This window comes from Lipotes vexillifer, unplaced genomic scaffold (assembly GCF_000442215.2).
Source record: "Lipotes vexillifer unplaced genomic scaffold, Lipotes_vexillifer_v1.1 scaffold54, whole genome shotgun sequence".
Lineage (NCBI taxonomy): Eukaryota > Metazoa > Chordata > Mammalia > Artiodactyla > Lipotidae > Lipotes > Lipotes vexillifer.
This window is the reverse complement of record NW_006789324.1, coordinates 450,433-476,315: the sequence shown is the minus strand read 5'-3', so window position 1 is coordinate 476,315 and position 25,883 is coordinate 450,433. Positions and strand designations below refer to the sequence as shown.

The 25,883-nt window shown below is 40.4% G+C and overlaps 1 protein-coding gene across 1 annotated transcript in view; it reads left to right on the top strand.

Annotated features, from left to right (window-relative positions):
• The window catches only part of FYB2 (FYN binding protein 2), an 86,419-nt gene that overhangs the window by 16,002 nt on the left and 44,534 nt on the right, over positions 1-25,883 (top strand). Inside the window, 4 exon segments of the mRNA XM_007462580.1 lie at positions 13,137-13,237; positions 21,747-21,781; positions 23,767-23,937; positions 24,057-24,088. Of these exon segments, the coding sequence (XP_007462642.1) occupies positions 13,137-13,237; positions 21,747-21,781; positions 23,767-23,937; positions 24,057-24,088 (339 nt within the window).

Here is a 25,883-nt window from a genome sequence, read left to right as displayed (position 1 = left end):
TCTTTCCCTTGTTCACTGTCTCCAGCCCACTGGCCTTTTGGCTTCTCTGCAGATACAACAAGCATGTTCTTACCAGGCAGAAATACTTGCTTTTTCCTTTGTATAGAGTGGTCTTTTCCCAGATCTTCACCTGATGACTCCTTCTCATCATGCAGGATTTGTTCGATTGTTCATTCATTCAGTCAATCTTTTTTGCACCCCGAGTATGTGCCAGACATCATTTAGATGCTGGTCATCCAACAGAAAACAAAAGAGTCTCTGCCCTCATGATGCATACATTTTAGCTGGGAAGAAAAATAAATATGCAGATGATGGTACAATGTATACCATATAAGGTAATGATAAATGCTGAAATGTCAGCCTCCCTGACTATAGCTCATGTTTTCTCTCCCAAGATACTATCTATTCCATATAAAAGGCTGCTTTATTCTTCTGTTAGTATTTATTAATGCTTCCAATGATAATGTTTATTTTAGTTATTTATTTTCTGTGTTATCTGAGACCATGAGAGTTTTGAGTTCAAGGACCTTGTTTCTCATTTGCCTTTATATTCTAGAACAGTGCCTGGCACAGAAGAGCTCAATGAAAAAATTAATGATATGACATCATCTACCTGTCCATCTACTAGGAGTTTTCAGTATTTCTGTGAGCATCAGAGGAGGACCCAGATCACTGGAGCCTGTAGTGTTAGTCACTGGGGACCCAGCAGTGAGTGATACATTATAAGACCCCAGAGTAAAAGAGACAGAATTAAACTAATAAAAGTAATGAAATAATTTAAAGATTTATGACAACTATTAAGAACGGTATAAAGCGAAGAATTATGGTAGACGGAAACAGGTGGGGAAGAGGGCTCTCGGGAAAAGGTAGCAGGAGAAGGACTTTCTTGAAGGTGATGTCTGTCGACTGAAAAGAAAAAAGCACAACCTAAAAGCTGAGAATTGTGTTTTATTTGGCAGACTTGTTGAGGACTGAAGCCGGGGTGACAGCCTCTCAGATAGCTCTGAGAGACTGTTCCAAAGAGGTAAGGCAAGAGCCAGGGTATAGAAGAGTTTTGCAAACATCAGGTAGTTGAACATCAAAATATTTCTACTAATTAAAGGAAAAACAAAAATCTCAAGTGAATGAATTTAGCGCTTTTCTGTATGGGAAGGTGCAAGAGCCTGGGTTCGTTGAAATCGTTCCTTGGATATGCACCTTAACTTACCTAAAGCCAGAATCCTGTTTTCTCCATCTTTAATCCCCTCAGGGTACACAGTCAGGAAGTGGGGGGGCGGGGGGCGGTGAGTGCAGTGGCCTGATGGCCGCAACATCCTTTTTTTACTGATGCGGCAGGTGACTTTCTTTGTGCACACATCTAAGGTGAGACCTCGTGGTTGAGAGGCAGCTGGCCATACAGGAGCATTCCAGGAAGCAGGAACAGTATTTGCAAAGTCCTTGAGGTAGGAGAGAGGATAGTGTCCTTGCAAAACAGAAAGGAGGCCAGTGTGGTTAGAGTGTAATGAGGGAGGGAGAGGGTGGCAGGACAGGGGTTTGGAGAGGTTACTAGGAATGAAATCGTAAAGGTGAAGCGTTTGATGGTTTTGTTGTTGTTGTTGTTGTTGTTTTCGGTACGCGGGCCTCTCACTGGTGTGGCCTCTCCCGTTGCGGAGCACAGGCTCCGGACGCGCAGGCTCAGCGGCCATGGCTCACGGGCCCAGCCGCTCCACGGCATGTGGGATCTTCCCGGACCGGGGCATGAACCCGTGTCCCCTGCATCGGCAGGCGGACTCTCAACCACTGCGCCACCAGGGAAGCCCTGTTGTTTTTAATTAAGAATCGCAAGCAGGATTGTGACAAGGTCTGTTATCTTTAAAAAAAAATTTTTTTTAACATCTTTATTGGAGTATAATTGCTTTACAGTGGTGTGTCAGTTTCTGCTTCATAAGAAAGTGAATCAGCCATACGTATACATACGTCCCCATATCCCCTCCCTCTTGCGTCTCCCTCCCACCCTCCCTATCCCACCCCTCTAGGTGGTCACAAAGCATCCAGCTGATCTCCCTGTGCTATGTGGCTGCTTCCCACTAGCTATCTATTTTACGTTTGGTAGTGTATATATGTCCATGCCACTCTCTCACTTCGTCCCAGCTTACCCTTCCCCCTCCCAGTGTCCTCAAGTCCATTTTCTACATCTGCGTCTTTATTCCTGTCCTGCCCCTAGGTTCATCAGAACCATTTATTTTTTTTAGATTCCATATATATGTGTTAACATACGGTATTTATTTTTCTCTTTCTGACTTACTTCACTCTGTCTAGGTCCATCCGCTACAAGTAACTCAATTTCGTTCCTTTTTATGGCTGTGTAATATTCCCTTGTATATATTTGCCACATCTTCTTTATCCATTCATGTGTCGATGTAAGTTATCTTTTTAAAAGATCATCCTGGCTGCTGTGTGGAGAATAGACTGTAGAAGGACCAGAGAAAATAACACTTAGTGCTTTAAAGAACAAGTGGGAGTTTGTGAAAAGGACATTGGAGGTTAGGACATTACAAGCAGGGGAACCACACATACAAAAGCACAGAGGCAGGAAACCTCCCGGGGTGTCCAGGAATCACAGGTAATTTGACATAATTGGAATGTATAGTGGTAACGTGTATACAAGGCAGTGTAGCATGTAATAACAGTTCAACAAATGCTGGCTGAATAATAGAATGGACTTAGATGGTTCTTAGCTTGCGACTCTATTATATTCAGTCTGTTTTTTGTTAGTTTCCACATCCTTGGGTGTAGTTCACCTCCCTGTTTAAATTATAAATTCTTTGAAAGCAGAGGGAGAATCAAACACTTCTTGCTTACCAGCTACATAAATGAAATTTGTTTAAATCGAATGACATAGCAATACTTGAAAACGAGAAGATCCAGGGAGTGTGTTATAAGGGGTTAAGAGCATAGACTTTGGGGTCAGGTCAGATAGCCTTGGGTTTATATTTTGAGCACCACAGTATCTGTGTGCTCTTAGAAGAGTTATTTAATATCTCTGGGCCTCCTATTTCTTCACATGGGAAAATGGAGAAATCAATAAATCCTATCTTTTAGGGTTGCTGTGAGGATTGAGATAAATATCTATAATTCTACAAAGTACCCAGCAATGTTGTAAACACTTGATAAATGGCAGCGATTTGTCGTGTGTTTCAAGTAACAGGGTTTGTCTGTAACGAGGTGTAGGGCTACAGGAAGCAGCTGGGAGTCAGGAGGCTGGTCTCTTGGGAAAGTCTGCCAGCAGCTCAGAGGGTGACCTTGCCTTCTACTTCTTAAAACAAATGCTCTCAGATATGATGGCGCACTTCAAAGCAGACACCCTGAAATTTGAAATTCAGATATTTTAAAGCTTGAGCTTAATAATGAAAATGAGGGCTTGAGGTCATCTTTTGTTCATGCTGTGGAAGTTGCCGCTGGATTATTGAGAAATTGCTTTCATGGTTGCATTAGTAGAAGTCAGGGTGCTTTTAAAGAGTCATTCCTAAGTTCAGCAGTGATTTCATAGATTCTGCCTTAACCTCAAAATACAGGTTAAATAATACTGTTCTCTTATAGATGATAATGTCAGGCATAGAGAAGTATATTAACTTCCCTCTCACATGTTCCCAATATAAGTGACTATTATATAGAGGAATTGATCTGTGAAACCATTGGATCAGCCTAATGATATTTTAAAAAATATCATCCAAAACTCACTTGTTAGCTCCTTGACTTTCACCATCAACCTGGGCTTCATCATTTTCATTTTAGTTTCTCCTTGGTTCTAGAGTGACTAGTAGTTTAGAGGAAAAGAGCATGGACTAGGAATTAGAAGGCCTGGTTTCTGGACCCACAATGGTGCTATCTTGGGCAAGTACTGAATATCTTCAAGCCTTAGTTTCCACATGTGTAAAATGCCTTATAGTGCTACTGAGAGGATTCAAGGAGAAAACATACATAACGTTAGCATGAATAGAGTTTGGTCAAAGAGGGTATGAGGGCGTGTGAGTTAATGAATGAGAAATCTCAGATCTTCTGTACTTTCCCATCTTCAGCACATGTGATTGTTTCTCATCATGGCTTTGCTTCATAGTTTGTTTTGTCGTCTGGAGGCCTCTCTGCTGTGTGTGCCAATGACCTCCTCCTGTGATGACTTCCATTGCAGTGGAGCTGCTCATGCTCTGTTTGACTTTAGCTGGCACTTCCCTTTTTCCGAGACGGTCTCCAGCAGAGTGGCTAGGACCCCAGATTCTGGACTCAAATATCTGGCTTCTAATCTCTGCTCTGCCGCTTACTACTCTGTGACCATGGATTGTGCCTCAGTTTTCTCATCTGAACATGGAAAGAATGACAGTATCTTCATAGGTTCAAATGAGAATCAAACAAATTGGTACGTATACTTGAGACAGTGCCTGGCACTAGTAAGTGTGTAATAATTATTAGCTATCATTATTGTTGACACGCCCTCCTTTTGAATGAGATCAATGCTTTGACAAAGTAGCCTCAGAGTTCGTAATACTCCCGAAACTGGGATCACTTTAATAACATTTACTTGGTCATTGTATTAGTCAGGGTTCTCCAGAGAAACAGAACCAGTAGTAGCACATATATTTTATATACTTATGTATTACATATTAGATTGTATATATTACATATATAATATTTATTCAATCATTAAGTATGAGGAATTAGGGACTTCCCTGGTGGTACAGTGGTTAAGAATCCTCCTGCCAATGCAGGGGACACGGGTTCGAGCCCTGGTCCGGGAAGATCCCACATGCCATGGAGCAACTAAGCCCGTGCGCCACAACTACTGAACCCGCGTGCCACAGCTGCCGAGGCCTGCACGCCTAGAGCCTGTGCTCTGCAACAAGAGAAGCCACTACAATGAGAAGCCCGCACACTGCGGCGAAGAGTAGCCCCCGCTCGCTACAACTAGAGAAAGCCTGCGTGCAGCAATGAAGACCCAACACAGTCAAGAAATAAATAAGTTTTAAAAAAAAAAAAAGGATGAGGAAATGGCTTACACAATTATTGAGGCTAAGAAGTCCCATGATCTGCAGGAAAGCCAGTGGTGTAATTCCAAGTCCAACGGCCTGAGAACCAGGGGAGCCAATGGTGTAAATCCTAGTCCAAGGCAGGAGAAGATGAGTTGACATGTCCCAGCTCAATAAGTGAGGCAGGAAAAATTGAGCGAATTCTTTGCTTCTGCTTTTGTTCTATTCAGACCCTCAGTGGACTGCATGGTGCCTACTCACATTAGGGAGGGCAATCTGCTCTGCTGAGCCCACTGATGCAAATGCTGGCTTCCTCCAGAAACACCCTCCAGACACATCAGAAATAATATTTATCAGGACACTCTGTGGCCACATAAAATTAACCATCCCAGTCGTCGTACTTTTATGGCCCTTTATAGAAAGAATTGGGTTATCCATTCATGAATTGGAAACAAAGAAATACCTACTTCCCAGGGCTGAATGACATCGGAGGCCTTGTATATGTTGTTTGTTGTTGCTGTTGGTCTTAGACGTCATAGTAGAATCCGTGAGGTTATGAAACGTGCAATAGTAGAATTAGGCCTGCATACAAACACGCGTATACATGTGTCTATGCATAAACATATATATGATTCATAAAATATAGGCATGATATACAAAGATGTGTATGCAGAGATGTGTGTGTGTTCTGTACAAATGGTAGAAGTTGGAGTCCAGGCGGTCGATGTGTGTAGGGGTGGAAGTGGTAGTGAATAGTAGTGCCAGTGGAAATAGTGAACTCTTTGTGCCAAGCACTGCACTAAGCACAGTGTAATATACATCACCTCATCCTCATAAGAAAGAGGATTAAAGGAAGAAGTGACTTGGGTCCAATTACCAATCCAGGATCACAGCCAGGTAAAGCTGAGATTCAACCCCACACCTGTCTTTCCATAGCCTGTGTCTCCTTATAAGCATTCTGCTCAACTGCTTTGTCTTTAACCACTATCTTATATGTAGAAGACAGAGGTTGGAATAGCTTATGAGAAAAAAAAAATCCTTTAAAATTTCTCGCGCATTTTTGTGAACCTGGCATGAATGCATTTTGAGATCGATTTTAGATAGAATGGATGCCATTTTTTAAAGTCTAAGTATCAGTTATTTGATTCAAGAGTTATTTTATTTTATTTTTTTTGCGTTACGTGGGCCTCTCACTGTTGTGGCCTCTCCCTCTGCGGAGCACGGGCTCCGGACGCGCAGGCTCAGCGGCCATGGCTCACGGGCCCAGCCGCTCCGCGACACGCGGGATCCTCCCGGACCAGGGCACGAACCCGTGTCCCCTGCATTGGCAGGTGGACTCTCAACCACTGAGCCACCAGGGAAGCCCAAGAGTTAATTTGTTCATTCAAGAATTTCTTAAGTGAAAAGCCTATGGGGAGAGTAGTCTTAAAAGAAGTATTTGTTGGAAACAGGAACTTTCCCAGTTTGGGACTTTGAGTAATTGAGAAATTGGATGGTCTCATCCTTCCTTGTCACCAGGAACCTGTGGAATGTCACAGAGGGCAGCTGCTGGCTGAGCTACAAGTGTTCTTCCTGTTTCCAGAACATGTGGGCCATTGACATGAGTGGAAGAAGCTGGATTTTTCAACTTAGGTCCACACCCCTAAGAAAACAAATGCAAAAGCCTCACTGGTTTTTGCTGTTCAAGTCTCAATCATTCTACTTTAATGCAAGCTCTTTAGATTTTCCAGAACTGTCTCGCAGTGAAACTTTTTGACTCACCCTCATGCAGTGCGGCACAGGAGAAGATGAGAAAGGAAACGTACCCGTCAGGCATTTCCACATGTTAACTCAGTTATTCGCCTATCAAACCGCCAATGACCCTATGAAGAAATGAAGGCTCCAAGGAGCTAACTCTTCGAGGCCACACGACCAGTGAGAGGTGGATGGGATGAATCTTGGTACAGTGCCCAACACGTGGTAAACCCTCAACAAATAGCACCTAATCCTGTCATGAACAATTTCTCTGTTTGACCAAATGAGCAGGTGTTTGAATGAGCTGCGTGAGCTGCTTCCCTAGCATGTACAGTCTGATACAGAGGTTGACGAATTATTTTCTCCAAAGGAAGGCGGTAGCCCAGGGGTGGACATGGCAAGTGGAAACAACTACAAGGGGAGGTCACAAGTCTGTGTTTTAGCCAGAGAGACCCCTAGTTGTTCAAAAATCTATTTCGAAGATAGGTTTCCAAGCGTCCAAACACAATTAGAAAATACCTGCTTTTGTAAATCATCTGTAACATTTCCATTGCATTTATGGAGCTCTTGTTTCTCCAGGAGCATAGATATTGTTGAAGATAATCATTAAGAAACGTTCATGTTTTATTATGTAATATTTAAATTCCTGGAGGTTTTCTATAAGAAAGTCAGAAAAGATAGAAACTGATGCTATGCCAGTAATAAAAGGAACTTTCCAAAATGCAAACCTCAACACTTCTTTTTAAAAATACTGTAATTTTTATAATATAATAAAATTACCCAATTTTGGTGGGATGCCTATATACAGAGGGCAAATATTTCATTCAATATCTATAATATACCTTTAAAGTAGATTTTATTATTACTGTTTTATAGAGTAGGAACTGGGGATTTAAGGTATTTATTCAATACTTTAAAACTAGAAAATGGAAGAGATAGGACTCAAATTCAAATGTCTGACCCCAAGCTCCGAGTTTGTCTGTAATTCTGTGTTGCCTCCCAATAACGTCTGAAGTCCTGGAGACATGAATGTTTTAATAAATGTGGAAACAATGAAACTGAAGCATAGATGTATTTAAATTATAGAGTTATTTCTTCCCAGCAATCCAAGTTCATTATATTGACCCATGTTGTATTAAGTCAAGGTAGATCTCAGATCTGGTTGTTGTTTTTTTTTGCGGTACGCGGGCCTCTCACTGTTGTGGCCTCTCCCGTTGGGGAGCACAGGCTCCGGAGGCACAGGCTCAGTGGCCATGGCTCACGGGCCCAGCCGCTCCGCGGCATGTGGGATCTTCCCGGACCAGGGCACGAACCCGTGTCCCCTGCATCGGCAGGTGGACTCTCAACCACTGCGCCACCAGGGAAGCCCCTCAGATCTGGTTTTAATGGACCAGGAAAAAGGTAAAAGACATCCTCAGGTAACAAAAAGGGAAGTTTAAATACATGTACAATATCTTTTTTCCCTTTCAACATTAATCCTGGGACTGTGTCTCTACAAAGACAATTGATCTGAAAGATGACTTTTTTTTTACATTCTCTTGAAATTCTTTCAGATCATCTGAAGTCAGATATTTATTCATTTCTGACAAAAATAGTCCAAGAAATTGATTACACGTCTTCTTTCAATATTTCCGCAAATTGTTTCTTATTAATAAAGTTAATTTACCGTAGTCACATTGAGATTGTTAGGCCATTGGAGCATAAGATATATGGCATAGTCTATAATTTAAGAACGTTCCTCTGGATTATTTCATGGAGGGGGAGGGGAACAAAATGATGAGGGGAGAAAATTACTGGTGCATCAGAGTTCTTATTTTTCCTCTTCAGCAAAATGAACTACTCATATACATCTTTTAAAATATTAGAAATTGTGAAAAAAAACCCTGAAATATTCAAAGTGGTCAAACATAGATGGGAAAACAGTTGGTGGAATATGCTTATAAAATAAATAGAGGGAAAAAAGTAAAGAGAGAACTCCAACCTTTTCATTGTCTATAACAACTATAAGAATATGGGGAAAATCAGGAAGAATACCAAAATGCAAAGAGCTCACTAGTGTGAAGGTGGGAGAATTATGGGTGATTTTTTTCTCTCTCTCTCCTATCCACAGTTGGGGTGAAGTGATTTTTCATTTGCTGTGGATACAGTTGAAGTCCCCTTTGTTTCATTCCCTAGTCCCATTTCTCATTCTTTCTTCCCAGTTGGAGGCAACTCCAACTGTGAATGTTGGAGTGAATCCGTTTAGGGTATTTCTTATTCTTCAGCTACAAACTCAGATATCTGTTAAAGATGCAGTATTTTATAGTTTTGTATAAACAGCATCTCATTTTATCCTTCTGAAACTTGAATTTTTTCAAAGCTGTTTGCATATTCTATCTCTGATGATGCATCTACGTCTAGTTTATTCATTATAATTGCATATTGTATATGTTTCATCATATGAATGTATCACAATTTGTGTATTTTCTTACTGAGGGATATTTAGATTGTTTTATATTTTCACCTTTTCAAATGATACTGCAATGGTAATCCTCATGTATTTCCAGGTGAATGTAAGCAAGTTTCACTAGGTTATTTACTTAAAGTAGAATTGCTAAACAATAGTAAATACGGAACTTCAGTTTTACTAGTTATTGAAAAATTGTCTCCCCAAATGGCTGTGTCAATTCATACTCTCAAACCAGTGTAAAGAGTTTCTGTTTCTCCATGTTCTTGCCAAATGTGATGTTATTTTCCAGTTTGGGGATTCTTGCTGAATTGTTGGATATGAACCAAATTCTCATTGTCTCCACTCCATTTCCCGGTTGACTATAAGGTTGCATATTTACTTCTATAAACTATTCCTTTTTTCTCTTCTGTGATGTCTATCATATCCTTTTGTCCAATTTTCTATGGATTTGTTTTTTTTCCTATTTCAGGAGTTCCCAACAGAGTTTAGATATCAGCTGAAGTTTATTACACTTTGCCATTAAGTGTGATATTTGTTAGTATTTAATCTAGTTAAGAGAGTTGTCTATGTGAAATGCTTTTTTGCATCTATTAAAATAATTTGTGTTTTTTTCCTCTCTTACTGTTTCAGTGTGATTAATTGCAATAATTTGCATCAGATAGATTTTCTGATGTTGAGCCATCATTGAAGTCTTGGAATAAATTTTAGTTATTCTTGAGTTAATTTTAATACTGATTAATTCATTTATTTAGTATTTAGTGAGTTTGGGCTAAAATTTCTTAAGTGAAATTGAGCTTTATTTTTACTTTATTGTTTGGTCATTTTGTGGTTTTCATAACAAAATTACACTATCCTCTGAAAATGAGTAGGGTAGCTTTTCTGTTTTTCTGTCCCCTGAAACTTTGCTAAAACTTGCTCATAAAACTACTTAGCAGACGAAAAGGAGAGGGTTGACCCAGGTGTGGAGACGGGTGTGTGTACAATTGATTCAAGCCCTTTGATGGTTTATTGGCCTATCAGTCTTTCTAGTTCTTCTCAGTCACTGTGGTAATTTTATATTTCCCTATCAATTTGCCAAATTTCCCTGAATTTTCAAATTTATTGGCAGAGAGCTGATCTTAACATTTTCTTAGATTTCTGAAAATCTAAAACTAACTTTAGTTTTGTCCCCTTTCGTATCTGTGATTTACGTATATGTGTGTACGCATGCACGTGTGTGTAACTTCTCTCATTTCCTTGATCAGTCATGCTAAAGTATGGTCTAATATTAATATACCTTCCTAAGCTTTCTTTTGGATAGTTTGTTTTGCATCTCTTTCTCCATACATTGATATGGGAGCTTTGGTTTGCCTGGTGGTTTTGAGCTGCATTAGCGAGATTTTTACAACGTCCTGTCAGATACTCTCCATTTTTATTGGAGTAGACTAATCTATGTACATTTATTGTGATTCTTGATCGATTTGGACTTTTTCCCATCATATTTCATGTTTTAAATTTACTGTGCAATTCCCTTACATGCATTTTTTTTCCTTTTCTGCCTTCTTGTTTAATATTTAAGCTTTCTCATTGAATGTTTTCCTTCTACCAGTTGAGAAGTTAAATATTCTATTTCTCTTCTTTTTAGTGATTACAATTAAAGGCATCCACAATTAACCAAGTCTAATGATAATCAAAATCTCTATCCTGCTCCTAAATGATACCTGAGTATAGCTCCCATAGCCCTCTTTCACAATCTTCCATATTATTATTTAGTATTTTAAGTCTATTTTATTCTCAAACGTCTACAAATTAGTTATTTTTTACAGTCAGTATTTATTTAGATTTACCAATAGCTTTATTAATTTCTTTGATCACCATTGTTTCTTATATGATATTTCATTACTAGTTCAGTTTCATTTGATGTTTTCAGCAAGGATCTGCGAGCCGTAAGTACACGTATCTGTACTCTGAAAACGTCTTTGTTTCTCTCTTGCCCTTGAATGATAGTATATCTGGAGAGGATTTTACATTGACAGCTATCTTAGCTCATTGCCTTAAGATATCCACAATCCCCAGCATCTGTTGTTGCTAATGAGAGGTCCATTGCCAGTGTGACTGCTATTCCTTTGTAGATAATCTGTCTTTTCTCTCACACAACTTTTACATTTTTTTTCTTTCACTTATTCTGATTTATTAAAAACTGTATACCTGTGGATTTATTATTAAAGCTGCTTCAATAGATAGATTTATTTCCCTTTTCAATATTAATATCTTAGCTGTTATCGTTTGAATTTTGGCTCCCTTTCATCATCATCTTTCTTTTTTGCTCTTAGAATCCCTTGTATATATAGATCGGACTTTCTCATTCTATCCTCCCTACTGTGAGCTCTCTTTTAATACTTTCCATCTCTTAATCTCTCTGTGCTACATGCTAGGTGACTTACTCAGGTCTAACTAACTCACCAGTTCTCTCTTCTGCTGTGTCTAGTCTACTTTTCAACTTCTACATTTTTATTTCAAAAACTATATTTAATGAAATATTGCCATTTGCAATAACATGGATGGACTTGGAGGGTATGATGCTAAGTGAAATAAGTCAGGCAGAGAAAGACAAATACTGTATGTAATCACTTAAATGTGGAATCTAAAAAATAAAACTAGTGAATATAACAAAAAAGAAGTAAATTCACAGATATAGAGAACAAAATAGTGGTCACCAGTGGAGAGAGAGAAGCGGAAAGGGGCAAGATAGGGGTAGGGGATTAAGAGATACAGACTACTGTGTATAAAATAAATAAGCTATGAGGATATATAGTACAACACAGGGAATATAGCCAGTATTTTATCATAACTATAAATGGAATATAACCTTTAAAAATTGTGAATCACTGTGCTGTACACCTGAAACTTATGTAATATTGTACATCAGTTATACCTACCTCAATGTAAAAATTAATTTAAAAAATTATATTTATGATTTCCATAACTCCTATCCTGCCCCCAAATCTATATGTTTTTCACACTCTATTGTTTTTCCTAATGGCTTTTATTCCTCACGTTATTTCTTTGAACACTTAAAACATTGCTTATTTTAATGTCACTTTCATATCATTCTAATATTTAATTCTCCCATTCGTTACATCTTCTGACTACCTATGGTGGTTCATCTCCTTGTGTGATTTGCAGTTTTTCATTATACACTTGTTTTGAGTGGGAATTGTTTCCTTTGGAAACCATAGGTGCCATGGGTGTGGGAGCATGTTTACAGAACGATTTCAGACTTCCTTTACAAGGCAGGTTGGGGGTGAATTTCAAGTAGCAGTTTTGGCTTTGTGTCTCAGAAATACACAGATCGTATGCATCTAGAACCCCTACTCGGGGCTGGGTTGTAGAGTTTCTGCCTTCTCGTGGGTGACTCTTTGAGCTCCAGTGGCCCTGGTCAGATAGCAAACTTCCCTGTTTGCTCCCTGGGAGAGTGCACAGTTATTTTTTAGAATTAATTTTAGAGATGGGATGGCATTTTGTGACCCTGGACCTTATTCTTTTAGCTCAGTTCCAGCTTCCCATTCAGATGAGGCCTGTGGCTCAGACTGAACTTAAATCCCCAGCCATCAAATCCCCAGCCACCCAATCAGTGAGATCTTTCTTTGATCCCAATTTCCCATGGAATACCTTGGCTGCAATTCTCATTGATATCTTTAATTGTGAGTTTCCTCTTTGTGTCTGGCACCTGGGGATTTTTACCTTATTGATTTCTAGGTTCTTGTTATAATTCTTTGCATCGTTATACTTCATCCAGAATTCCTCTGTATTTAAAGTGGAGGTGGAATGCCTTCCATGTCTGTTTGGGTCACCATATGGACCAGACTTATTTATATTACTTCTCTAATGATGAGGAAAAAAATACCCAAAGTTTGAAAATATGTTTAAAAAATGTTTTGCTTTAAGTAACTTCTTTCCTCCACACTTCTCAGTGCTGAATTTGAAGAACCACATAATTCCGAGGCAACAATTTCCTGTCTGAGACACTCCAGCAACTCCATTAACCTGTGCACCACAAAAGAGATTGCTGATTGTAAGTCTGCTAAGCCAATTAATATTGTAACCCTGTATGGAATGAAAATGTGTCCAAAATGGTATTTTCCCCCCAGCTAACTCTAAGTTTAAAAATTCACAGCCACGTTGCTTTACTATCACATTTCCTTTTATTTTTTCCTTGTTTAGTCTCTTAAAAATATAAATAAACCCAGTTGGGCATCAGGGCTCTCTCCCAGCCCTAGTGCTGCCTTCTCTCTACCCTCTTCTATTCTCTCCTTCACCAATCTGCTTAGATGCTTTGCCTTTTGTAGATACGTGGGAGGGAAAATCAAGATATGGCGATTCATTTTTCTTCCTTCTCCTCCCATGGAAACATCATCTCTTTTCTCGTGGTGTCTGTCTTGAAGTCCCCTGGTAACTCAGTGTGTGGAGAGGGAGATAAGAGACTGTGGGAATGAGGTCCTTTTGTTTAGCCTGAATAGAAGCAGAGGATTCGTTAAAAGGATCTGACCACTCGTTCAGAGTTAAGTCTTCCGACAAAGCTCAGAACTTTCAGTGAAAAAAGAGACCCCCTCAGCCAAGATGATGAAGAAGCAGGGACTCAGCGTTTCTACAGGTTTCTATGTCTTTGTTCTGCCTATAGGATCAGCCAGTTTTCTACAAAAGGCATAAATATTAGTGCTGGAATAAACACTAGTATTTATGGAGCCTGTACTATGGGCCACAGTTCTGTGTTACGACCTCTGTGTACATCTCTTTTGATCTAGAGGTTGTATTAACCCACTTTTAGAGACAGAAAACTGAAGATCAGAGAGATTGAGTTGCATAAGGTCACACAAGTAATACACGGTAGGGCTCTAATGTGCAACAGTTCGGACTGCCTCTAAGATCCATGCTCTTTCCACAATTTTACGCTGCTTCTCAGTCAAGAATGTTGACTTCCCTGAAAGGAGAGTTAGAGAGAGATCCTCTGCTACAACCTCTTTATCTTATAGACAAGAAGCCCAGGGCTCTGGGAGAGGAAGTCATTTGCCTGGGATCACACGCTTAGGAAGTTCACGGGTAACAGTTAGAACCCATTGAAATTTCCCTCCCCTCTCCTGGGAAATAAGGGGTTGAAGAACTCCTGGAAAAATTCTCTCCTAGACTGGGCAAACTCTAGGTTCTCCCATTTGGCTTGTAAAGTACTAGGCATAAGAAGCAGGACTCCTGTCCCCATCAACCCAGAAGGCAGTGCTGCTCCATACTTGGGGTGTCCAGGCCCTTGCCTTCAGGGCACGGCTTCTCAAATTATAATGTCTGCATGAATCACCTGGGGATTTTGTTAAAACATCGATTCTGGTTCAGTAGCTCTGGGTTGGGCCTGAGATTCTACTTTTCTAACAAGTGCCCTAGTGATCCTGATGCTGCTGGTCCACAGACCACACTTTGAATAGAAGGGCTGTGGGCCCCGTTGGGACTACATTCCAAAGCTAAGAGCTCACAGGGCCAAGGGGTCTCTCCAGTCAGAGCCTGCACCTTCTCTCTGGATTACAGGAGGCCCCCAGAATGCCCTCCCACAAGTGGCTTTCTAATATCCTGCTTGGGCCTCTTCCCTAGGTCCTTCCTCCTCAGGACACATTGGGCTGCAGAGAGATCTGTTCATGGGGGCCAGGAGGGGATGGGGTTGACATATGCAAGGCCCCTCGTGTGTAGGGTGAAGCTGAGGATTGAAAAGAAGGAAGGAAGGAAGCTGGACCAGAGGCCTGCATTTGTTCTCTTCAGGCCACAGATGTCCAAGGTGGGCCTGTGGGGGACATCATTTGAGATACCCAAAGAAGGAACTACTAACCCAGGCCTCTCTTCAGTCTTCAACTGAGGAATTCTTTGTGTCCCTCTGTGCTGCTAAGGAAGCAAGTGTTTATGACTGAAAAGAGAAAGGGCTCAGAAAATAACACACTAATGCAACTGAGAGGTAACCGAGCAGAGGGCAATAAGAAGGCGGTGGTAGGGTGAGAGAAGGGTGAGGGTGGGGAGAGCTTCCCAGGCCAGAATGGCATCTTGTGGGAGTCAGGAAGAGGGCTGCTAGGGCTGAAGAAGCTGGGGAACTGCAGCCTGGGATCAAAAAGATTCTGTTATATCCCCCACTCCTTTCTCTGTCCCTCTCTAAAGAGCCAAGATACAATTACCCTACAGGAGAAAAAGGGAAGGAAGTGGACTATTTGAGCCCCACTTGTCCCTGTTCGTTTGACTGTTCCCATGTATTTCATCCTCTTTACACTTACTGGTTGAATGATATATGAACCTCGGTTTCTTCATCTACCAAATTGGTATAATGTCTCCTTTGTGTAATTGTTCTGTATGTTTGAGAAGGTAATACATTTAAAGTCAAGCAAACTCTGCTCTGAGATGATGGAGCAGGTGTACTTTTCCCTGGTCCCCCTGCTAAGTACAACTAAAACCCCTGGATAGTCTATATAAAAGTAATATATATATATATATATATATATATATATATATAGTGTATACATATATATACACTATATATACACACTATATATATGTGTGTGTATGTGTATATGTACACATATATACATATATATATATGTACACATATATACATATATATAGCATTTTTTATATTCAGACATAAGAAAACTAGAACACTCTGAAAAGGTAGAAAGAAGAAGGTAGACCAGTTAGGCACCTCTGGACCCAACGAGGATAAGTGGTGAGTTCCTTGGGTTTTCTTCTCGCTTCATATATCCCAGACTTGGAGCTGAAGTAGCTGCCAACCCAGAAACACCAATGGGCACAGACAAAACAGCTCCAACAGAAGCCTGCTCTTTCTGACCAAAGGACCAGGAAAAGGGGAGCCTAGAAAGACAGAAAGACAGAAAGCCTCTAGACAACAACTGTTCTCCCCCAGCTAAATGTAACAGAAAACAAAACAAAACAAAACTGGGCCCACCACCACCAGCCAATGCTGAGTGGGGAGCCTGGACATCCACCCTCATCAAGCTACAGTGATGCACCCCAACCCCTCCACTGAAGTGTTTTCAGAGAAGGCCAAGTAGAGAGCTGGGACTTTCATCCCTGCCAGGGTAACAAAGCTCCACTTACAGTGATAGCCAGTGAAGACCATATGGGGAGCATGGACTCCAGCCCTCCACCCAGAAATAACAAGGCATCCCTTCCCCTCCCTGTTGGGTTGGTGTCAGAGCAGACCTCGTGGAGAGTCAGGACTTTCACAAACACTCAGTAGTAAAGGCATCCACCCTCTCCCTGTGGTATCAGCAAAGGCTGTGTTGGGAGCAATAACAAGACTTAGCAATCCTAAATGTATACGCATGAAATTCCAGAGCTGCAATATATGTGAAGCAAAAACTGAAAAAAGAAATAGACTATTATAGTTTGAGACTTTAATATTCCTCTCTCCACAGCTGACAAAACACCTAGACAGATAATCAGTAAGAATACAGTAGAATTCAACAACACTATCAACCAGTAGGATCTAATGGACATCAATAGAACACACAAGAGCAGAATACACATACTTTTCAAGAGCCCATAAACATATTCCAAGATAGACCATATTCTGGGCCATAAAACAAACCTTAAAAAATTTAAAAGAATTGAAATTATGCAGACTATGTTTTCAGACCACAATATAATCAAACTAGAAATCAAGAACTGAAAGGTAACAGTAAATTCTCTAAACACTCAGAAACAAAACAACACTTCTAAATGTGGATCAAAAAGTTAAGTCTCAAGGGAAATCAAAACGTACATTTGAACTAAATGAAAATGAAAATACAACATCCCCAAAATTGTGGAACACAGCTAAAGCAATGCTGAGAGGGAAATTTGAGCCCTAAATTCTTATATGAAAAATAGGAAAAGCCTCAAATCTAAAATCCTACCACAAGAACATAGTAAAAGAGGAGCAAAATAAATCCAAAGCAAGTATAAAGGAAGAAGCAATAAAGAAACTTAAATAGGGCTTCCCTGGTGGCGCAGTGGTTGGGAGTCTGCCTGCCGATGCAGGGGACACTGGTTCGTTCCCCGGTCTGGGAAGATCCTACATGCCGTGGAGCGGCTGGGCCCGTGAGCCATGGCCGCTGAGCCTGCGTGTCCGGAGCCTGTGCTCCGCAAAGGGAGAGGCCACAACAGTGGTTGTTTAGTAGCATTTTGTTTAGCCTCCACATGTTTCTGTTTGTTCCAGTTTTCTTTTTTGTAACTGATTTCTAGTTTCATATCGTTGTGGTCAGAAAAGATGCTTGAAAAGCAATTATACCCCAATAAAGCCGCAAAAAAAAAAAAAAAAAAAAGAAACTTAAAACAGAAAAACAATAGAGAAAATGAAATCAAAAGTGTGTTCTTTGGAAAGAGCAATACAATTAGCAAACCTCTAGTGAGACTGACAAAGAAACAAAGAAGACACCAATTAACAATATTAAGAGCAAAACAGAGTTATCATTACAAACCCTGCAGATGTCAAAAGGATAAGTGAATATTATGCACAACTGTATACATGTAAATTTTGACAGCTTAGATAAATATTGAACAATTCCCCAAAAACCACAACTCACCCAATATAAATCATTTGAATAGCCCTGTAATTATTAAGAAAAGTGAATGCATAATTTGAAAACATAAAAAAGTGATCTCAGTCTAGGTAATTTCGGTGGAGAATTCTACCAAATGTTTAAAGAAGAATTAATACCAATTCTACACAATCTCTTCTGAAAAATAGAAGTGGAAGCTAGCATTAACCTGATACCAAACCCAGGTATCAGTACAACAGAAGAAAACTGCAGATCAATATCCTTCATGAGTATAGTCATAAAAATCCTTAACAAAATATTAGCAAATAGATTTCATCAAGACAGAAAAATAATTATATACCACGACTAAGTGTGGTTTATTCATTGTAAAGTTGGTTCAATACTCAAAAATCAATCAATTAAATCTGCCATATTGATAAGCTAAAGAAGAAAAAAATCACACAACCATATCAATCAATGCAGGAAAAGTGTTTGACAAATTCAGCACCAATTCATGATCAAAAAAAATCTCAGAGAAATAAGAATAGAGGGGAACTTCCTAAACTAGATAAGAACATTTACAAAAAGTCTGCATGATACTTAATGATACAACTCTGAATACTTTACCCCTAAGATTGGGAACCAGGCAAGGATGTCCACTTTCACCACTCCTATTCAATGTAGTGCTGGAAGTTCTAGTGAGTGCAATAAGGCAAGAAAAGGAATACAGATCAAAAAGAAAGAAACAGACAGTCATTATTTGCAGATGACATGATTGTCTAAGTAGGGTATCTCAAGGAAGTTACAAAAAAAAAAAAAAGAAAACCTTCTAGAACTGATAAATGAGTTCAGCAAGGTCACAGTATACAAAATAAACATTAAAAAATCAATTGTGTTTCTATATACTACCAATGAACACTTGAACACTAAAAATGAAAAAAATGTAATACCATTTACAATCACTCCAAAAAGATAAATGCTTAGACTAAAATCTAACAAAACAGGTATAAGAGTTAAATGTTAAAAACTACAAAATGCTGGTGAAATCAAAGAAAATCTAAATAAATGGAGAAACATGTATGCTACATTTATGGATTGGCAGACTGAATATAGTAAAAATATTAATTCTCCCCAAGTTGATATACAGGTCTAATGCAATTTCTAGTAAAATCCCAGCAAGATTCTTTTATAGATATAGACAATATTATCCTAAAATGTGCGTGGAAAGGCAAAGAAACTAGAATAGCTTAAAACAACTTTGGAGAAGTAAAAGTGGGAGGTATCAGACTACCTGATTTTAAGAATTATAGCTTCTGTAACCAAAACTGTGTGGTATTGGCAGAGAGAAACACATAGAACCATAGAACAAAATTGAGAACCCAGAAATAAGACCTACACTAATATGCCCAACTGAATTTTTTTTTTTTTTTTACAAAACTGTAAAGCAATTCAATGGAGGAAAGATAGCCTTTTAACAAATGCTGTTGGAGCAATTGGATATCCGTAGGTAAAAAAAAATAAATGAACCTCAATGTAAGTCTCACATCTTATTAAAAAATTAGCTTAAAATGGGTTTCTTCCTTCCTCTGCCTGCCAATGGTGAGGAATCTAAATGCTACCTTTCTGGGACAAAGAGAATGAGGGGGAAAGGAAGGGAAGGAGAAAGAGGCTCTGACATCACTTTTGGGTGAGTCTGTCCCTTAAACAATGCCCAGAAATCAGAAGGCCATCACCTCAGAGGTGCATAGCTCGGCATAGGTGCCTTTCTGAAGCTTCACCTTTTCGTACAGAACTTGGTGATGTGTAAGCAGGATTTAGGTTTGTCTGGAAGCTCTGTAGAATTGTCCTCAGAGCTCATCTAGACCAGTGCCTTTCAGACTGTGCTTCCTAGGACCAAGGGCTGTCCTAAGGGGTCCTGGAGACCGTTGGGGATAACTTCCAGAGAAGTTCTGTTTACGCTCCTGTAATATTGCATTTAAATGAATGATTCCATGGCTAGAAAATAGTTTGAAAGCCATTTCCTATGGAGCGAAGCTGGGCAAGTTGCTTCCTTTCTCCTGTGTCTATTCCTCATCGGTAAATCAGAATCATGATTTTCATAAAAATAGTTAGCTATTTTTTATTATTGTCTTTATAATATTAGTAATAATTGTCTCACCTCCTGGTATAAAACAGGTGAAGGGACTTTTCCAAAGTCACACAGGGAGTTAGTAAATGGAAAAAGAGCTGAGGCCTGGAGGACATGACCATGATGTGATACTGCAGTTGGAGGGTTGCTGAGGACCATCTTCTGATATTTGTTCTTTTTCTCCCAGCTGGGACAAAGCTATTCAGTGGAAAGCGTTATATAACTCCCTGTGGAAAGTAAGTGAGGGCTCTAATGCTTTGGGTTACATCCTCCTGTTATATTATAATTCCTAGTCCTTTCCTGACCCCCTAGGATGTGATAGTTGTACTTTATATTCCTATGTTGGGAGCAGGTTTTGATGGCAATACTTACTATTGGGAGAACCTCCACTTGGCTAAAAAACAGCATCAAATTATGAATGCATTACTAATTGTGTGTGGATTATCTTTGTTTACTAGCCTTAGCAAGTATTGAATAAGTCCTCTCTGAGCCTTGGTTTTCCCATTTCTAGGACAGAATTTTATCTCCCTCCCCACCAGGTGGCAGGTATAAGCAAAGAGATCACGATTTGGTAATTCTTTCAAAAACACAGAACAGTAAATAAGTAGGGGAAGGGAGAGAGAAGGAGATTATCATTTTTAAAATTGGAAAATAAATTTATGTTTGGAAAGGATGAGGCAGACTGCATTATAAACAGGTATTCTTAAATGTTTTTAAAGCACATAGTAGCAGAATAAAATGTGTTGATTCAAAAACTGGTGAAAATAAGAGTGTAGAGTTACCGAAGCTGAAGTACACGTTATTAATCCTCCACACAGAATTTTAGGTCCCTGTGTCAACAATCACATGCACATAGTCCCTAAAGAAAAACTGTGATTTCATTTACTTTATTAATGGATTTTATGTGTAGAATAATAATGGCTAAGAAATGCATGTTATTGTTTGGTCAGTTCTGTAAGCTAAAGCTTTAGGACTCTAGCAGCAAGAAAGAGAAAAGGAACTGGGGAAGTCCTGTTTATTATGCATGCATATTCATTAACAGTAGGGGGAAAACTTTTATAGATAACTTCTAAGCAAAGAAAAATTAAATTAGCAATTTTATCAAAAAACATGTCACTTTCTATACAACGTCTGGTGTTCTGCTAGGTATACGTGACCTACATCATCTCCTTTAATTTCCCCATGAACTCTGGAAGGCAGGTTCCAGTTGTCCCCATTTCACAGATGAGCAATCTGAGGTTTGAAGAAATGAAGTAATTTGTCTGCAGTTCCACAGGTAGGAAGTGGCAGGACTAGGCTGTGAACCCAAGTTCTTGCTCCTACTTGTATTTGTTAATGGTTAAATTTGGCATCGTCATTAAATAAAATCCACGAAACCTTTGGAAAAAATCAAAAGGTATTCGAGCCTTAGTTGGTGGTCAGTTTCCTCTTTCCAAGCTGTACTAAGGAAACAAAACGCTCATAGAGCCAAACACTTTTAGGCGTGCTGTGGAGTTTGACTTGTTGAAGTGGGATTGGGACTTTTGTTGGCCTTTTTCCTTTCCCTTTCCTTTCAAGTTTGCCTTCTGATTGCTACCACTAAATTGCAGCACTTTCTCTTCATCACAGAGTATGAATCTGCTTAACAAAAAGGAAACTGAAAATTGTTTCAAATGTTTTTGAAACAAATTGACTGTACATTCCATCCTAGAAATCCCCCCAGAAATGATACCGTGATCAATGACCTGAGAATTTCCCAAACCACGTGGACAGGTCTCCCATAGACAGATTGTTCTGAAGGTTGAGAGAACTGAACTCTGCCACCTTCTGTAATTGCTTTAATCCTGCATACTGTATAAGAAATGGGTACTATAAGAAACTGCCTTGAAATAATTTTTTCATGTTTATTTTAGCAACTTATGAAGTCAGAATTGAAGAACTCCAAAAGGTATTGTTTCTTCTCTTCTTATCAGCTTCATAACTAAAGCAAGTGTGCAGAGTTGATTCTGAAGCAGTTTCTCTCATGAGGGAGGAATGGTCTTTGTTTTGGGTTTTCCCCTGATTTGGGGGGCTTTTCCAGACTCCAGCTGCTAAGATTCTGAAGCCTGAGGCCCTATAAGATCAGAGACAGAAAATGTGTTAGGATGGGAGAAGGTGGTCCTAATCCATTCCTGGCCCCTTATCTAGGGTGGCCAGCACCAACTGGCCTTTAATAACTGTCCCTTCAGAGAGAAGAGCTCCTGTGCTTTCACAAGAATGACCAGACTCCTGAAGGCATATTTTCTGGGCTTCTGGTGGGCACAATGCTAGCAACTTGATTTAGGGCCCAAGCAGAATCACGGGCTTTGATCCCGGCTCCTGTCTGTGTGACCCTGAACCTCCCTTTCCTCACGTGTAAAATAGTGGTCATAGAAGCATCCCCATCAGAAGTCATTGTGAGAATGAAAAGAGGTAAATTCAGGTAAACAGTTTAATAGGAAGTGCTGGGATCTATCCCAGGCATTTTACCTCTCTGAGCTACAGCTGTCTTCTGTAAAACGGTGCGTTCCCCATGAGGGCAGGAAGCATATGCCTTGTAGTTACCTAATCTGCAGTAGTAGAGGCTCAATAAGTGAGGGACCAATACTTGTTTCACTGAATTGCTGAGAGAACTAAGCCAGACAAAGTAGATGAGCACCTAGTACAGCACATGGCACACAGTAGGCACTTACCTAATGTTTTAACTGGGACAGTTAAGGTACTACTCCTTTATCACTGGGTACATTTAGTTGAGGTCCTTCATCTTTCTGCTTCATGGTTCTAATGCTTACTGGAAAGGATTGTTCATTTGTGATACACTTTATAGATAGAAAACTATAAATGATTATTATTCCTATTAACAAAAGCAGAAACAGTTCATTAAGATGCTTCACTTAGCTGGCAGTACCAGCAAATAATAAACTTCTCTGCACAAGGGAACTTTCCAAATGACCAAATTTTATCTCGTTCAAAATAAAAAGCATGAAAGTATTTTTTTTTAATCTTTCAGCCTTCAGATATGCATTACATTCATCTCAGTGTTTTTGAGCTCGGTGGCTGGAATCTGATTTCACCCTTTCTTTATGACTTGGAGTCCCCTGGAACATAAGGGGCTGAATGGGCACTGTTCATGCTTTTCTTATGAGATGCTCTTGGGCCCTCATAGGTGTTCAGAGCCAGTTGCCCTCACACCAAACCACTACGGTCTGTTTGCTGTAGTTGTTTTCTTATCTCTATCAATTATTATTTCCTTCTCCTGTCAGCCTCTTGTGTCCAGCAGTGAGTCTTTCATGTGGCCAAGCACACACCAAATCCCTGTTTGGGGACAGACACCTGTGCCTGTGTGTGTGTGTCCCAGTCACCCTGTGAGCTGGTATCCCTGCTTGCATTTTACAGACGAGAACTCAAGGCTCAGAGAGGTTAAATAACCTATAAATAATATAGCAAAGATACAAAGCAAGGTCTGTCTGACTTGTCTTTCTACCAGGGCTGCCATCCAATCTGCTAGGATTATATGGAAAATGAGAGCCAGTCATCCCCGAATGAAAGCTGTGAGGCTCTCCTCAAAGGAGGGTATATGAGCTCTTGGGCCTGGACTTTGTGGCAGCACTTTGGATGCTTAGATATTTTCTGTTCGCTTCAGGTTCTTGGCTAGAATCCAGATAGGGAATGGCATCAGATATGTGACAACTGACTAAATGAGGAGCTATGTTATGGTCATTGGGGCGTAATTTTAATGGCACCAAGTCTAGATAACGTGAGAGCTGAATTTTGATCAGGCGGTACGTGATCAAGAACGGGGAATTCCCAGCATGGCTTGCACACTTGCCTGTACCAATTTTGCCCACTGGAACATTGCTCAAATATCGCACATTCCTGTTTGCTCATAAGATTTAAAAGTTCTTTATTCTACAGATGCATTCCTGGAAAGGTGTGCAGAGAACAGTTTATTTTTCTAAGTCAAATTACACGTTCCCGCTGGCACGCACCGTAACTTCAGAAACGCCTGTTTTCTTTTCGATTGATCTTCAGTTACACTGGCAGCAGTTCATGGAATGTTCTGTCGTCAGCGTCTACCTTTGCTCTGTACTGAGACCTCACTGGCCGGTCAGGTCTCTAATGATCTGTAACCAAACAACAGAGGCCTGGTTGGGGTTTGACTTGGGTAGGTTTCTGAAAATGACCGGTTTTCTCTGTACTTTCAGCCTTGGAAGAGTTTTCTCCGTCAAGGACTTAGGTGAGTTTTATCGTCAAAAGAAAAAGCACGAATCAGCTGCTGACACTCTGCACTGCACTGGTTTTCCTTAATGGGCCAGCCGTTTCCAGTGCCTGACCTGGTTCGACACCCCTAGCACCTTTCAAGGTGCCTGGTGCAGAAACGGTGCTCAGAGGTCCTGCCTGGCCTTTCAGGTTCATTTCGTTCTAGCACACTGCACTCACTCAGCAGAGGCTTGCTGAGTCCCCAGCGTGCTGGCCGTTTGCTAACCACTAGGGCTGGAGCAGTGACAGAGACCTAGCCACTACCCTCAGGGATTCCCCAGTGGGAGAGGCACAGTCAAACAGGCATATAACAATCACATGGATCCCAAAGAATTTACAGTTTCCAAAATGCACCATGCTGTTTCAGGCCTCTTTGCCTTTGCTCATTTAATTCATTCACCCCAACTTAATGATCTGGCAAACTTCTACTAACCATCAAATGTCCCCTCCTGTAAGAAGCCTTCCTAATTCCCCTCCTCAGAGAGAAGTAATCAGTCCCTTCCCTGCAGTACTGCTGTAAGGCACACACACGTTTGCACTAATGTCACGTATATCGTTTGTTTGCTAAGATTCCAGTTCATCCTCACTCTCCCCTCCCCTTCTTGTTTGTGTGCTCCTTGTGGGCAGGGCCCATTTTTCTCACTCTTGGTCCAGATCAGGGCCCTGGCACATAACAGTGCTTTTACCTGACTCTTCAGAGTCCGACTCCCTCTCTCTCTCTCTCTCTCTCTCTCTCTCTCTCTCTCTCTCTCTCTCTCTCTCTCTCTCTCTCTCTCTCTCTCTCTCTCTCTCTCTCTCTCTCTCCCTGGAGGTTTCTTTTTTTAATTTTGTTTTAGCATCTTTATTGGAGTATAATTACTTTACAATGTTGTTAGTTTCTGCTGTATAACAAAGTGAATCAGTTATACATATATATATGTTTCCATATCCCCTCCCTCTTGCGTCTCCCTCCCACTCTCCCTATCCCACCCCTCTAGGTGGTCACAAAGCACCGAGCTGATCTCCCTGTGCGATGCAGCTGCTTCCCACTAGCTATCTGATTTACATTTGGTAGTGTATATATGTCCATGCTACTCTCTCCCTTCGTCCCAGCCTCCCCTTCCCCCTCCCTGTGACCTCAAGTCCACTCTCTATGTCTGCATCTTTTTAATGCATTAAAATAAACATGGTCCATGAGCTCTGCAGGAGCAAGTATCAACATCTGCTGGCTGAGGCTAAAAACACACGAGCTGAATCATGGGGGAAAACCCTGCTTCATCTCTCTCCTTGGGTTCTTGCCTGACCCTAAATTCATGACCCCTGCAATTACCTTGTAGCACCTGGCATGGTGCTGGCACATAGGAGGCACGTGTCAGATGATTACCTATGTAGTTCAATATTTATTGAGCTTTTACTCTGTTCAGACACCGCTAGACTCTGAGGTTTGAAAATGAATAGAATATATCTCTAATGCTTAGTGCAAGATGAGAGTGGAGACCAGAGTGGTTGGGATGAGGGGGTCCCTTGGAGGGAAGATGACCACGTAAGTAGGAAATTAAAATATCATATAATCATTGCTAAGGCAGTTGTGAAAACACAGAGGTGAGGCACCAGGCATGCTTCCTTCAAGAGTGACAACTGAGCTGAATCATGAAAACATGTAGGAACTGGCCAGGTGAAAATGGCAGAAGGCATGTCCCAGGCAAAGGACAAGTGGGAACAAAGACATAGTGTTGAACTGTGAGGCCAGTACAGGGATCCACAAAGAGCTGGATGATGCTTGAGCACAAAGT